Source organism: Drosophila novamexicana, unplaced genomic scaffold, assembly GCF_003285875.2.
Source record: "Drosophila novamexicana strain 15010-1031.04,08,12 unplaced genomic scaffold, DnovRS2.1 tig00000564-arrow-pilon, whole genome shotgun sequence".
Classification (NCBI taxonomy): Eukaryota; Metazoa; Arthropoda; class Insecta; order Diptera; family Drosophilidae; genus Drosophila; species Drosophila novamexicana.
In genome coordinates this window covers 3,381,981-3,396,649 of record NW_020824810.1, presented here as the reverse complement: position 1 = coordinate 3,396,649, position 14,669 = coordinate 3,381,981, and the positions used below count along the sequence as shown (strand labels likewise).

At 38.2% G+C, this 14,669-nt stretch overlaps 2 protein-coding genes across 3 annotated transcripts; both read right to left on the bottom strand.

Annotated features, from left to right (window-relative positions):
- Positions 1–74: 74 nt before the first annotated feature.
- On the bottom strand, positions 75–7,287 carry LOC115762141 (tetraspanin-9). 2 transcript variants are annotated; one of them, XM_030704252.1, is made up of 5 exons: positions 1,609–1,772; positions 1,151–1,315; positions 914–1,090; positions 688–861; positions 75–610 (listed from the first exon to the last, which is right to left on the bottom strand). In XM_030704252.1, exons 1-5 carry the CDS (start codon positions 1,669–1,671, stop codon positions 530–532), a joined length of 660 nt encoding a protein of 219 aa, XP_030560112.1. In that variant the 5' UTR covers positions 1,672–1,772; the 3' UTR covers positions 75–529. The 2 variants fall into 2 exon arrangements, with proteins under 2 accessions (XP_030560112.1, XP_030560113.1); XM_030704253.1 differs by lacking the exon at positions 1,609–1,772 and adding an exon at positions 7,004–7,287 and having other exon boundaries at positions 77–610.
- A 584-nt stretch (positions 7,288–7,871) lies between these two features.
- Positions 7,872–14,438, bottom strand: LOC115762421 (protein late bloomer). The gene is made up of 5 exons (XM_030704616.1): positions 13,883–14,438; positions 11,621–11,794; positions 11,382–11,543; positions 8,418–8,615; positions 7,872–8,343 (listed from the first exon to the last, which is right to left on the bottom strand). The coding sequence occupies exons 1-5, from the start codon at positions 13,937–13,939 to the stop codon at positions 8,272–8,274; spliced, it is 663 nt and encodes a 220-aa protein (XP_030560476.1). The 5' UTR covers positions 13,940–14,438; the 3' UTR covers positions 7,872–8,271.
- Between the last annotated feature and the right edge of the window lie 231 nt (positions 14,439–14,669).

Sequence of the window (14,669 nt, the reverse complement as noted above, 5' to 3'; positions counted from 1 at the left end):
GATTATACTCCTTACATTGTCTCTCGTTCTTGACAAACACTTTGTTCTTTTTGATTTAGTAGGTATTTATTGAAATTAATACAAAATCGACACATTCTATTTTATTGCTTGAAATGTTACAAATTACTTATCGTAGGCACTGTGTAGCGCTTTGAGTGAAAATCAAAGAGAATGAAACATTTGTGACAAACTTATACAAATAAAAACATGCATATAAATATTTTACGATATATATGTATATAAATATAGATATATATATATATATATAGACATCGAAATCGGCTTGAACACTGCTTTTGGCACCTGTTGTTGAGCTCTTGAAACGGAATCGTTTATTTTCTTCATTTATTTTTCTTGATTGGATGAACATGAGGTAGACTAGCAAACGCCGCAATATTTAGACTGGAAATTCGATTGCTTAGTGTAGTGTGGTTTAGTGCTGTGTAGTACAGTGTAAGTATTTGCACAGTATTGAGAATTCTTTGGCCTTGAGTATGCGCATTATGATGTGTGCTGAATACATGTTCAATTATTTTGGAAAATATTTGGAGCGTCTCCAACGATTCACAATGCTGTGGGCCAGCACATAGGCGAGCAGTGCGCAAATGATCTGAAACAGAAACGAGTGCAACAAATTCAATTCAAATTGAGCTAAGCAACAGATTTATGATTTCCACACACACACACCTCGACGCCAACCAGAACCAGCGCAAATATATTGAATGCTGTCCAGCGTTCGGCAATGTAGTCCAAAAACTTCTGACGACAGCCCTCCATGTTTAGTTTGTTCGTATTGCTATTGTAGCAGCTATTCGGGGGCAGCAAATAGTCCTTATAACTGACATTGCCGCAACAGTCGAGCTGTCAAAAGAGACATTAGTTGAAGCCTTCAGTTTGGTTATGTAGTACTCACCCAACGTTCAATGCTCGCGATTTGGCTGACATTGCCGGGCTTGACAGGCACCGGCTGATCGTGCCACAGCTGATCGAAGGTCTTGTCCACATTGATGAGCAGCGATGTTTGGAACAGCCAAAAGAAGCCCACTGTCAGCACTTGCAGAATGATGAGCACAACCACAATGGCCACAAACTAAAAGTGCAGCAATAATAGATTTCAATATGCTCTCAGTTAAATGACAAACCGACTTACCGACTTGGACATGCGACTGCTTTCACGTACAGCGCCCAGGGTGCCAAAGAGGGAGGCCAGCACTATGATGATGCCAGAGACGAAGATGACGAAAGCGGCTGTATCGAAATGCTCGAATTTGAAGAATATATGCACGCCCAGGCCAATGACAATCAGACCAAAGAGCTGCAAGACGCAAATATTTAAAAAAAAAACTAGTTTAGATAAAGCTTACAGTCAAAGTACGATCAATTTTATAGACTACAGCATGTGTCTAGCATTTAATGAGTCGCTTTTATTGAGCTATGCTGGCCACTTAATAATATTAAGGCTTTAACTAATGAAAATTTGTCAGACGCGGCGTATACTTAATATGCAAATGCATCAGCTAAGCGGCATATTACTCATACGCAGCGTATTCAGCCACATGAAAACACACTTTGTAGCTGCTCTGTTTTGAGCACATGCAACCAGTTAACCTTTATATATACAGTAAATATAGCATTAGCAGATTTTAAGAATTTTTTGCTTGCATCACGCATACGCAACGTATTCGCGCGCGCATTGCATTTAGCTTTAGCCTTTCACTAATTTTTTTGTTGACTTTCGCCTGCACAATTTGCTCAAATTTGCTGCAATTGCATTTTGAATTTTCAACAATGATTCACGCTTTCGAGAACATTTCACACTAGTCCGCGAATGTAAACAGTTTTCGCATTTGGCACTTGGCACACTTGGCAAACGTTGTGTTTTGTTAGTATTGTAGTATTTGCACTATCGGCAATCGGCACATACACTCAAAATACTTTAATAAATGCGCAATAATTATTTATACATTGTTTTTCCTGCATTCATGGTTTGTTCGATGTTTACAAACGACAATCTGTTGGCAACACAATTGCGAATAATAATTACAATTGTAAGAAACCAGTTAAAAATCCAAACAAATATCGCTGTTGACACCTGGCAATAGAGATGGACGCGTGACACGAACACGAGTCGATGGGCGGCATAATTCGTGTGTGTAAGTGTAAGGAAGGCGCCTTTCTGTGCACTTCTCATGAATTCAAGTAATGTTTACTAACTTAAATATTTTTAGTAAATTGGTGACTAAATAAGAGTAAGAGAAGAAATGTGAAAGCGAGTAACACAGAGACAGAGAGAGAGAGAGAGGGGGACAGAGATGTATAGAGAGAAGGAGAGAGTGAGAGATAAAAGTGGGCAACAGTGAGAGCAAGAGGCAATAAAGGATAAAGGATAGAGAGAGACATATATAGAAAGAGACAGAGAAAGAGAGAGAGAGAGAGAAAAATAGCAAGAACGACTCTCACACTCTCTCACTTCCATTCATCCGTATCCTAGCCCTTCTTAAATATCGCTCTTCTATGCGATTCTCAAGAACTTCACTAATGCTAACTGCGTTTAACATTCGATTGTTTAAGTCTAAGTCTTTTAGCCTCTGTTGAAGTGCACGTGCTTCTTCTGTCACGACACGAGCCCAACTCTACATGGCGCAGTGCCAAACTTCCGCTAAATGTTTGACTTGACATCTGGTTTGGATGTCACGTTAAATAGCCCCCAATGGCTTTCAGATTTTCTAAAGCCTTAGCCCACAATTGGTGAGCGCAACGCGGTAATTATGACTGATTTGTGCGATTTATCATGTTGACTTAATGTTTGTATATTTTTTTTGTTTTTATTATTTTGTTTATTTTTTTTTTTTTTTTTGGGTTTGTCTAGCGCAAACACATTTGGCATTTGCTGTAATTTGTAGCCATAACTGGTTGCGATGTCTTCATAAATTCAAAGTTTATCTGCGCACAGCTGCGCCTTTTAAGGCTGCATAGTGTAATTGAATAAAGGTCGATGATTAATAAATAGCTCGACAATATTAGCTGCCCGCCGTGCCCTCACCGATGAATAACAATTATGCAAATTGACAAATGGCTTAGTACCAGACAATTTGAACTGCCGTCGCTTAACAAAACGCATGTAAATGAAAACCGCAACTAAATATGGCCAAGAAAATGTTATAGCCACATAATATTAATAGACTGGTAAAAGCAATTTGTATGCCACAAGTCTACTCGTTTTTTCTCCCTCTCCCTCTCTAATGATAAAGTCATAAATTAAAGTCTGATAAAGTGTTTACATCACGCCGTAGATAACAACTCAACAGAAAGAACATCATTTAATTTTAAGCCTTTTTTGGGGCATCTGGCATTATGTCTAGATACAACGCCATTTAATTGTTATTTATTACGCTTGGCACCCAATTTTTTGTTAAGGGCCGGCGCTGACATAACACTCGAGTCTCTGGTATGGGCGTCAAGTCGAGCACAGCCCATAGAATCAAAGTGGCAATGGCAATGAATCCATGAGCACGTCATGCCTGCCACATGAAGCAGACCCAATCTTTGGCATGCCTCAACTCAATTGTGCTTTGCCAGCTCTTAACTTACTTAAGTACTCTCACATTTAAGGCATAAACTACAGACTAAAATGTCACATGTGTTATCTCCCCTAATTAGCACTGATAACAGGCAAAAGTCTTGCACAGCAACAGCAAATACAAATACAAAAAATAACAATTCGAATTAACATGGTACTATTATTAGAAAAGCTAGATAAGTGAAGATATCAAATATATGATGTACGTGCTCAAAATATTATTTTTTTTAGATAAGCAAGGTTGATAACATTATGTTTTGGATATGCAAATAATATGTACTTAAAATATTATTTTTATCAGATAAAGCTTGACAAAGCCATATTTTTGGCAAAGTGAGATTGTTGTTATTAGATAAGCTTTATAGACTGACAAAAGTTTATTTATGATGCCGATATGCTTACTGCATACATTTGTATAGATTCTTAGATAAACTATACAAGTATACATTTATATTAAAGATATTGACTGTCATTTATTTATTCATGATATTATTTCAATTAGATAAGTTAGACGTTAGATAGGCTAACAATACTACCTTTATAGTAAAAGTTAGTTTCAAAGATTGACATAACTATAATTAGAAACCAGATATATATGTGTAGGCTGGCGGAATTTACAATTCTACCTACTCCTACATATATATATATATATATATTCATTTTTAAAGCATTTTGGATAAGCTAGAAAACCCATTTTCATCATAAAGCTAAAGGCAGTTTTCTTAGATAAGCTACGAGAGGCAAAACTGGGCTTAGTCTAAAAAGTAGGTCTAATTAATAAACTGTTGCTTTAACAGGTGTTTTTCATGCGCTTTCCCACAGTCACAGCACATGAAAAACAACTGCTCAGAGCAGCAATAATTTCATGACCTGCTGATGCTTTGCCTTACAAACAAGTGAAAAGGGAACGTGTTTACACACTGTTTGTTTGTGTAGCGAGTACAAAAGCATTAAAAGTGAATTAAATATTGCTAATAAAGTCAATTTATATGCTTTAGCTGTTGCTTAATAATAGCTGTTACCTGATAAACTAATAACTAAAATAATAATAATTCAAAGTAAGCAATTTGCACTACCAAAAGTTACCTTTAATCAGGTCTATCTTTCTTTCCTTCATATTTGCTGTGCCAAAGTCAATTAGTTCGACATTTGATCGTAATTTGCATTAATAAACTTACATAACTTGTTCTAATTTGTCCAGCAGACAAACAATTAAATGCAATTATCATATACATATAGACAGACAAGTGTGTAAGCAAGGCCAGGCCGGTGGCAAATGTATATTTGCATAGAGCTGATAAGACATAGAGCTGATTAGACTTTGGCTCAGCTGGGCCCACACAAAACAAGCTCTCACAACAAATGCCCTCCTACTAGCAAATAGTTGCGAATGCGAACAGCATGTGGTCTATGGAAAATGCCAAAAAAAAGGCAACATTTAACTAGAATAACTAGACAAATGTCATTGAGCGAAGAGCATTGCTGAGATTTATGTGGGTTCAACAAAAAAACAAAACAAAACGCCAGACTTGACAACAGAAATGCGCATGGAAAAAAAAACAACAACATAAAAAGGTTCTGCCCTACCTCAAATGCAGGGCGGGCGTATAGGCACAGCTGGCATTTAATTAAAAACACGCGGCCGCACCGAATGAAGTAATTTTTGAAACCAAAAACAAAAAAAAACGAAAAACAACAACAGCAATAAAAGAAGAAGAGCTGCTCGTCAGTAAATCAAAGTTTATTCGCTTGGAACCAATGCGGCAAATGTTGCGCATACGCCGCGTTGTGCGTTGGTTTTTGGCATTTCCTTTGCTTGGCACATTTGTTGGGCTTATTTTGAATATTTTCCTTAAGGTTATTGCCGAAAAATATTTTGAATTTTCGAATTTTGCAACGCCAGCGCGTCTGAAAATGACATCAACAAAAATTTCAGTTGCCGAAACACACAGCCAAAAGACAAATAAACTACAAAATTCTATATGGCTAGGAGCAATGACGCGATGATATACACACACACACACACACACACACACACACACACAGAGAGGCACACACACATAGACATATTTTGACCGCCTTTTGCTCAGGGCCAAGTTTCGGCGTGGGTGACCAAGTTTTTATATATCAATAATTTTTTCAAATTTTATTTTTGCCGCTGAGCGCATAAGCTAAAATCTCGTTGTATATTCTTTGTGTTTTAAAACAAACATAGTTGCTAAAGAAATAAATAACAATAAATTAAGTGAGTTCGGCATGCAGCAATTTTGACATGTGGCTCAATATTTAGGCATTCGGACCAAAACACAATTAAGGCAAAGATCGTAAAACAAATAAATATTCACTTTGCAATATTACTTAAAAAAGCTTGGACAAGTATTTTTATATTTGGCGAAAACTGCGGCCAGATCAGACTGAATCATAAGCTAAAATATTTGGAGATGTACGAAGTTTCATTAATACAAAACGAACACGAACACGAGCCGCAATCGAGCACGACTTTTCACGCACGAGCATCTTTTGTTGTACGGGGAACTGCGCTCTATCACTTAACTAGACAATCTAGACTATATTTTTGTTAATATTTATTATTTATTATATATTATTTATATAATTCTATATATTTTTTTGAACTCGTGTCACGACACGCTGCACGCTCAGCTCTATTTAAAAACCCACAACTTGTCCGTGGCATGCACATAAAAATTAACTTAAACATTTGTTGCTAAATTTTATGCCTGAAATTCGATGAGCTGCGCCCAGTCTAGGCAAATTAACATAAGAACAAAACGTAGCATATTATTAATTTAATAGTAAACAAAAAAACAAAAACCAGGAAACCTTCAAATGTAATTGAAATGCTAGCAAATACAAACATTGAGCTATTCAATCAAACTGTAATGCCAGCTGTTGAAATGTTTAAATTAATCGGTATCAAGTATATATATATGTATACCGTTATCAGGCGCATTAATTACACAACACTAAATACTCATGTGCTGAAGTCAAGGCTCATATGTTACGTACTTTCCAACTAGATAAACAATTGCCAATGTTTTCGATACAAATATATTTGATAAACATCATCAAAGCGGGGAATGTGTGTGTGTGTGTGTGTGTGTGTGTGTGTGTGGAATTGTATAATTAAAAAAGCATATAAATTATATAGCACCGATTCTAGCCGTCGGCTGTAATTAAGAAAGAGTACAAACTTTATGTCAAACACAAGACCTTCAACTAGTTAGTCGCAGACACTTTCAAGTATTCGGGGGATTAGTCAACTCGGCGAGTTAATGAAACCTGACTACTTCATGTAATTACAGCTCTTTAATGCTATTATAATTACAATGCTCTAAAGTTCATAAGCCGACATTTCCATACGAAACTTTAGGCCTAATGTCTCGGCTGTCCATGCCAACTTACCACATAGATTATATCCCAGAACAGTGCGAATAACTTGAGTAGCTTTGTGGAGCAGGCCATTTTGTTGTGTTTTTTTTTTTTTTGTTTTCTAATCTTTTTTAGAATTTGCCAAAATGCACTCTCTGTGTACTATTTTTGGGTGTGTTTGCCACACGAGATACGCGTTGTATTTGATGTTCACTTGGCTTGGGGCACCAAAGCACTTGGCACTTGGCACTTGGCAACACTTGTTAGAAATTTGAAATATTTATTTCAACTTTTAACGGTCGCTCTGGAAACCAAACCCGTCATGTTCGCGCACGAATCTTAACTGATTTGTTGATAGCGCAAAACATTTTAGCGAAAAGCAAAAACAACTTTTCGAAAATGAAACGAAACGCCGGAACGCGGCTGAACCGAAACAGAAAGCACGCGCGCGTCAGGCATGGGCATCGCAAAGAGGGGCTCGCTGTTCCATTGCCAGCGTTCCTCGGCGGTCATGTGTGTGTGTTGGTAAACGTTCTGTGTAGTACGTGTAGAAATAGATTTGAATTAAAAAACAGCAAAAGCGACTACTTTTGCGCTAAGCTATTTTTATAATAGTTGATTTACATACTTTTCAGCGTTTAGTGAAATGCTTGAAGTGGGAAGGGGAAGGCGGGCTAGTTTATACCTATATATATATGTACATACATAATATATATGCAAATGTTGTAAGCTTTGCACAAGATGATTCATAGGTTTTGCATTAGATCAGCATGTTTGCAGTTAATACTGAAACTCTTAAAATAAGTCTAGCAAAAAGTTGTAAGAAAAGTCAGACAAAGCTGTACGCCTTCAAGAGTTCACGAATTAAAGTTCAACCACACGTTATTTGGGTATTTAATTTTATTGTTTATTACAAATTAATATTGAAATAAATTAATTCACATTCTTATATATATGTTCATACAAAATCGTTTTCGGTTTCTGTGCTATTAAACACCATTAAAAGCATAATAGGCCATTCATTTGGTTACAATATCGAGTATGTTTGTGTGTATGTACATCAAAAGCAATATCTACTGTAGCATTTTCTTAGAAAATTCGCAAGTGTAAATGCTTCAGAAGTTAATAACAATTTGTTGTAAAAAGTTTTGTGTTTAAAGCATTCATTTGTGAGGTACATAAAGAAGACCACAAGCTCTTCAGCTTTACATAATAGTATAATAATTTAAACGCCATATAATAATATTATTTGAAGCCATTCAATTTCAACAAATGCAAGTTCCATCAGCGGACAACACCTTTCAGTAGAATGAGCGACGATGATCGTTGCGAATACTGTTGCACAGGCCGCAGGACACAATGCTAAGGATCAGCTGCAGAGGGCGAGAAAATACATATTATACAATTAGCTTGTATTTACATAGATTATTTATGGGGAACAACTCACCTCAACGGCGACCAGCACCCAGCCGATAATATTGAATATACTCAACAGGTGTTGCCAATAGTTTTCAAACTCCACACGGCAGCCCGTGTGTATCAAATTGTCGGCCTTGCTTCTGTCGTGATCCCGGAAACAGGTAGCCGGCGGCAGGCGTTCATTCACAATGTAATCCTGAGGACTACCGCGACCGCAACAATGGAACTGTAAAACGAAAACAAATTCGTAATGTTGGTAAAGTTCAAGCCAATTCTTTTCATATATATGTATATATGTGTGTATATATGTGTGTGTGTGTGTGTGTGTGTGTGTGTGTGTGTGTGTGTGTGTGTGTGTGTGTGTGTGTGTGTGTGTGTGTGTGTGTGTGTGTGTGTGTGTGTGTGTGTGTGTGTGTGTGTATGTGTATGTACGTATGTATTTATGGATGTATGTATGTATGTATGTATGCATGTGTGTGTATGTGTGTGTGTATGTATGTGTGTATGTATGAGTGCATGTATGTATGTATGTATGTATGTATGTATGTATGTATGTAAGTATGTATGTATGTATGTATGTATGTATGTATGTATTTATGTATGTATATATGTATGTATGTATGTATGCATGTATGTATGTATGTATGTATGTATGTATGTATGTATGTTTCTATGTGTGTATGTGTGTATGTATGTATATATGTATGTATGTATGTATGTATGTATGTATGTATGTATGTATGTATGTATGTATGTATGCATGTATGTATGTATGTATGTATGTATGTATGTGTCTATATGTGTCTATGTATGTTTGGGTATAAATATGAGTGTACAAACATATAAGGTATATAAATATATATATATATATGAGTGTACGTACACATGTAAGTATGTATATATGTTTCTATGTATTAATATATGTGTATATGCATGAACACATATGCATGCTAGTGTGTTTGTATGTTTTCATTACGTATGAATGTTTATATTTATTAATGTAAGTTTGTATAAATGTATGTATGAATTTATGTATGTATGCATGTGTGTGCATGTATATATGTATATATTATGTATGCACTTATATGTGTAAATAAATGTACGCATACATTAACTATAGCTGCGCTGCAAGTTAAAAAAAAAAACGTATTCCTCACTGATGCCCTGCTCCTCGATTCTCATAAATTCAAGTAAGTCGCATAGAATTCACTTCACCTTAACAGGAGGAGGCGGCAGCTTCAACGTTGAAGGAGGCGGCTTCAACTATGGAGGAGACGGCGGCTAGTGCACGGCAGGAGGCGGCTTCAACGTAGGAGGCTTCAGCAACAGAGGAAGCGCCTTCAACTAAGGAGGATGCGGCGGCCCTCCTCCTCGATTCTCATAAATTCAAGTAAGTCGCATAGAATTCACTTCACCTTAACAGGAGGAGGCGGCAGCTTCAACTTTGAAGGAGGCGGCTTCTAGTGCACAGCAGGAGGCGGCTTCAACGTAGGAGGCTTCAGCAACAGAGGAAGCGCCTGCAACTAAGGAGGATGCGGCAGCTTGACCAAAGGAGGGTGCGGCGGCTTCAATAGTTATACGCATACAATAACTATACACTGATGCCCTCCTCCTCGATTCTCATAAATTCAAGTAAGTCGCATAGAATTCACTTCACTTTAAGAGGAGGAGGCGGCAGCTTCAACGTTGAAGGAGGCGGCTTCAACTATGGAGGAGACGGCGGCTAGTGCACAGGAGGAGGCGGCTTCAGCAACAGAGGAAGCGCCTGCAACTAAGGAGGATGCGGCAGCTTGACCAAAGGAGGGTGCGGCGGCTTCAATAGTTATACGCATACAATAACTATACACTGATGCCCTCCTCCTCGATTCTCATAAATTCAAGTAAGTCGCATAGAATTCACTTCACCTTAACAGGATGAGGCGGCAGCTTCAACGTTGAAGGAGGCGGCTTCAACTATGGAGGAGACGGCGGCTAGTGCACAGGAGGAGGCGGCTTCAGCAACAGAGGAAGCGCCTGCAACTAAGGAGGATGCGGCAGCTTGACCAAAGGAGGGTGCGGCGGCTTCAATAGTTATACGCATACAATAACTATACACTGATGCCCTCCTCCTCGATTCTCATAAATTCAAGTAAGTCGCATAGAATTCACTTCACTTTAAGAGGAGGAGGCGGCAGCTTCAACGTTGAAGGAGGCGGCTTCAACTAGGAGGAAGCGGCAGCTTGACCAAAGGAGGGTGCGGCGGCCTCAACCATGAACGAGGCGAATGTTTTAAAATTAGAGGAGGCGGCGATTGCGACTAAGGAGGAAGCGGCGGCCTCAACTTTGAGGCAGGCTTTAATATAAGAGGAGGCTGCGGCATTAACAGTGAAGGCGGCGGCGGTTTACATATTGGAGGAGACTACGGCAAATGCTTAGGCGGAGGAGACGCCATCAAGTTTAAATGTGGCCATTGAAAAAACATGTAAGTATTATAAACAAAACTTTATCTTTTAGATGTCACAACTATTACAATCGTATGCAAGTTTGTTGCTATGCATGTTTTTAAATGTGTGTGTATTGCTCTTCTACGCGATTCTCATTAATTCTTCCTTTTTCTCTTCTTTCAGATGTGTTGTTGATTATTGATTTGTATCCCGCCGACCAATAGATGACGAAAAAATAATCATGCCTGGGAATTTACAGGTAAGTACCCAATTACAAATTTATATTAATATATATTTATACGGCTTATAAAGAGCGAGAACCTTGACCTATGTCTATAAGGAACATTTAAAGATATCGTTTTAACTTTAATTTAGATGTATATTGTTGCCAGGTTAAGATCTAGAGGTCAAACCATGCACAAAAACCTAAACCTTATGAAAATCGGTTGAGTTTTGATCGAGTTATAGGGTTGGGAAATTTCGACCTATGTCCTTCAGTCAGTCAGAACAAACAGTTTAATATGTATGTACAGATGAGCAGTGTTGGTAAGCCCCTGCTGTATACTCACCCAGTTCTCGTACAAGGACATGGCACCAGGACTGTTGAGCTCCTCCTCCCAGGTCGTTTCCAATGAGTTGGCCAAATTGGATGCCGCTGTGCTTTCACTTCTCGTAAGCAAAAAGAGTAGGGCCAATTGTATAATTATGATAACGTACAAAATCGTGATAAACTATGAAACAGAAAGGTTGATTCATCAATTAATTGCCTATGGGTGTTGATGTCATGCCCATAGAATTAACAACTTACGGTCACAGTGCAGCAAACATTCTCCCGCCAAGCGGCCAGATAGCCCCACAGGAAGATGATAATGGCCGCAACGCCAATGCCAATGTACGAATAGGCTGCCAGGGAGCCAATCTGATTGGTATCGTAGGACACCAGTATGTAGATGCCAAAGGATATTAGCACCAGAGCCAGCAGCTGTATGCACCAAAATAAATAAATAAAACACATAAACTATAACTCAAGCGTAATAAATTTGAAAATATATAATCAACATGGAAAAAGAGGCAACTCCAAAACGTTGTGCCACTTTTATGTTTTTGACCTTAGCCAAGCGCAAATGTCGTTCGACACTCAAAGGACTCTGTGTGTGTGTGTGTGTGTGTGTGTGTGTGTGTGTGTGCGTGTTATCATATTAATGGAGGCTCCAGCTACTGGCTACATAGGCGTCCGCCAGACTAGTCTGGCTGGCGTCAGGAAATACGACAGCAGCAGGAGCAAAGCATAAACAGCAGGCGGGTGTGCGCGACTAGGAAATACCCTGTAAGCACACAAAAAGCACATGGCCACAAAACTGTGATGCTATGTGAAGAAAGCCTGGAATATACATATATATATATTTGTAATGCTACTAAGCCAAACAGACAGACAGAATGTGATACAGCCCGTCGCGCGCTTTAGCTACATGGTATCTTAGCTTGCAAATGTGCGGCAATGGCGTGTTGGCTTTGTTAGTTGTTTGTATTTTGTCAGATTTGTTGTCATATAAGCAATAAATTCCGACAGGAATAAGCATATTGACAAGGTCCTTTAATTAATACAGCCACAAGGCTGAGTAAATATTGATGCAAAGGGCGAAGAGTTAGAAATTCCTTTTTTGTTTAACAAAAACAAAAACAACTTGGGGAATTCTTGTTGTTAAATATGACAGCGAATCATATTTATCTATGTTTCAATATTATTATCTTAGATTAATATGAACAGCCGGCATTTGTTCTAGGTACATGTGAGCATTTTGTGCACTCAGATAAGCCCACTTTGAAGAACTTATAAGTTTTTAACAATAACAAATCAAATGGGAGCGCTGAAAGACTCGCAGCCGATGTAAACCATATTTCATATATGTATATATATATATATACATGGATCTATATATTGTCTATAGCATGTGTTTGTTCTCGGCATTAGCCTGTTATTAGATATGTAAAAAGAACACAAACGAACGAAAAACATGTGCTCTTAATAATTTAATAGTATTAATATTGATTCAATGACAAACTTAAAGGCGAACCTATTTAAAATTTTTTAAGAACCTATTCGAGCGGGCTTCCCTGGTTCTATTTGTTAATCAAATGCTCTCTGTTTCCTAAAAGCTGGCAAGCCCTATGCCTAGCCGAAAATAGTGATAATCTTTATATATGTGCTATTATTTTATCAAACGCTGATGATTGCGTGTTTTCTAAGCTGCCAGGCAAAGTCTTTGGCGATAATACCTTCGCACTGCGATAATGTGTGCGTCATATTTGACTTGGATACAATGATGCTATATGAGTGTATATGTAAGTGCGGTATATATATATATATATATACATATGTATCACACGCATATATATATATATATATATATATATATACATATGTATCACACGCATATATATATATATATATACATATGTATCACACGCAAAACAAATACCGCACTTCCATATACACTCATATAGCATCTGTCCACAACTCTTATATCCAATCCCTTATACATTAGCCCTAGCAGCTAGGCCCACCACTTCAATATTCTAATACGATATATTCCAATTGGATTGAATTATACATTTTTGGTGACAATTACACTCTCTGCCGTGGGGCCGATCATAACCGTAATACGCGCCAAATTTCCAACTCAGCTCCAATTCAGGCTCTTAGAATATTCCAGGAAACTCATAAAGAGAACACATAATGAGAGCATTGCCAAACGAGAGAGAGAGAGAGAGCTCATGATGTTGAGAGTCCTCAGCCGAAATTTGCTAAGCTTTAAGTTTGAGTCTATGCGACGCATCCAAAACCGTTAAGTTGAATATGCTATTCATGTAAATTCCGTTAAGCCGCGCATTGCTTAATATGGACTTATATACATACATATGTATAGACATGTGTCGTAGTAGAAGAAAATTGCCTCAAGTGGCCAGTTTATAGTTTCGTTTACGGCAAGTCAGACACAAAACGCGCCAATTGCCAGAATCAACAAACAAACAAATGCGACAATTGATGCCAATTACATATTTAACTTACCGTACAAAGTATGTGCAGGGCATAGGCAAACACCTTATAACCCGATGTCGAGGCCATTCTGTATCTGTATCTGTATCTGTACAAATTTGGAATTTCAGCTATACCCTATCCGGCGAAAATACTTCAAATTCCTATTGAGCCACTTGCGCAGTGCAACCCCAAAAAAAAAAAGAAAAGAAAAACTTGTTTTCTTATTTTTATTTGCCCCTTCTCCCGTTTTCGAGTCGCTCTGTTTCTCTTAGCGGGGCTCTCTTGAGACGTGCTCAGCGCTTGTGTTGATGATGCGTTTGTTTTTTTATGAGATCATGAAACGGAGTCTGATCTTCAAGATGATTTATCGAACTTTTGCACAAATCAATGGGACATGAGGTCGTCACTATTTTTATGACAATCACAAACTCGAACTGGCTACCACACTAAACGCTTTGCATATGGCTATAAGCATGTTGCATAGGTGCGTCTATATACTGAATAGATATTATGTATATATATATATATAAACAGATCTATCGAGAACTTGACGCGACGTTGTTTTACTGAGACTGTCTGGCACAATTTCGGTTCGCGTGCGTCGAATAACTGAGCGTGCGAGACTTTCTGTTTGGTCGCGTTCCCAGCCGGTTGGTGAGCTTCGCTGAGCTTTTTACTGCTAGCACATGATGGCCAGATAACGCTCATCGGCATGACGTCACAAATGTACCCCAGCCAGAGAGGGAGAGCGCTAGAGCTGGCCATGGCACTCACACACAGTTGCTCGGTAAGTTAACCTTACATTTGTATGCTCAAC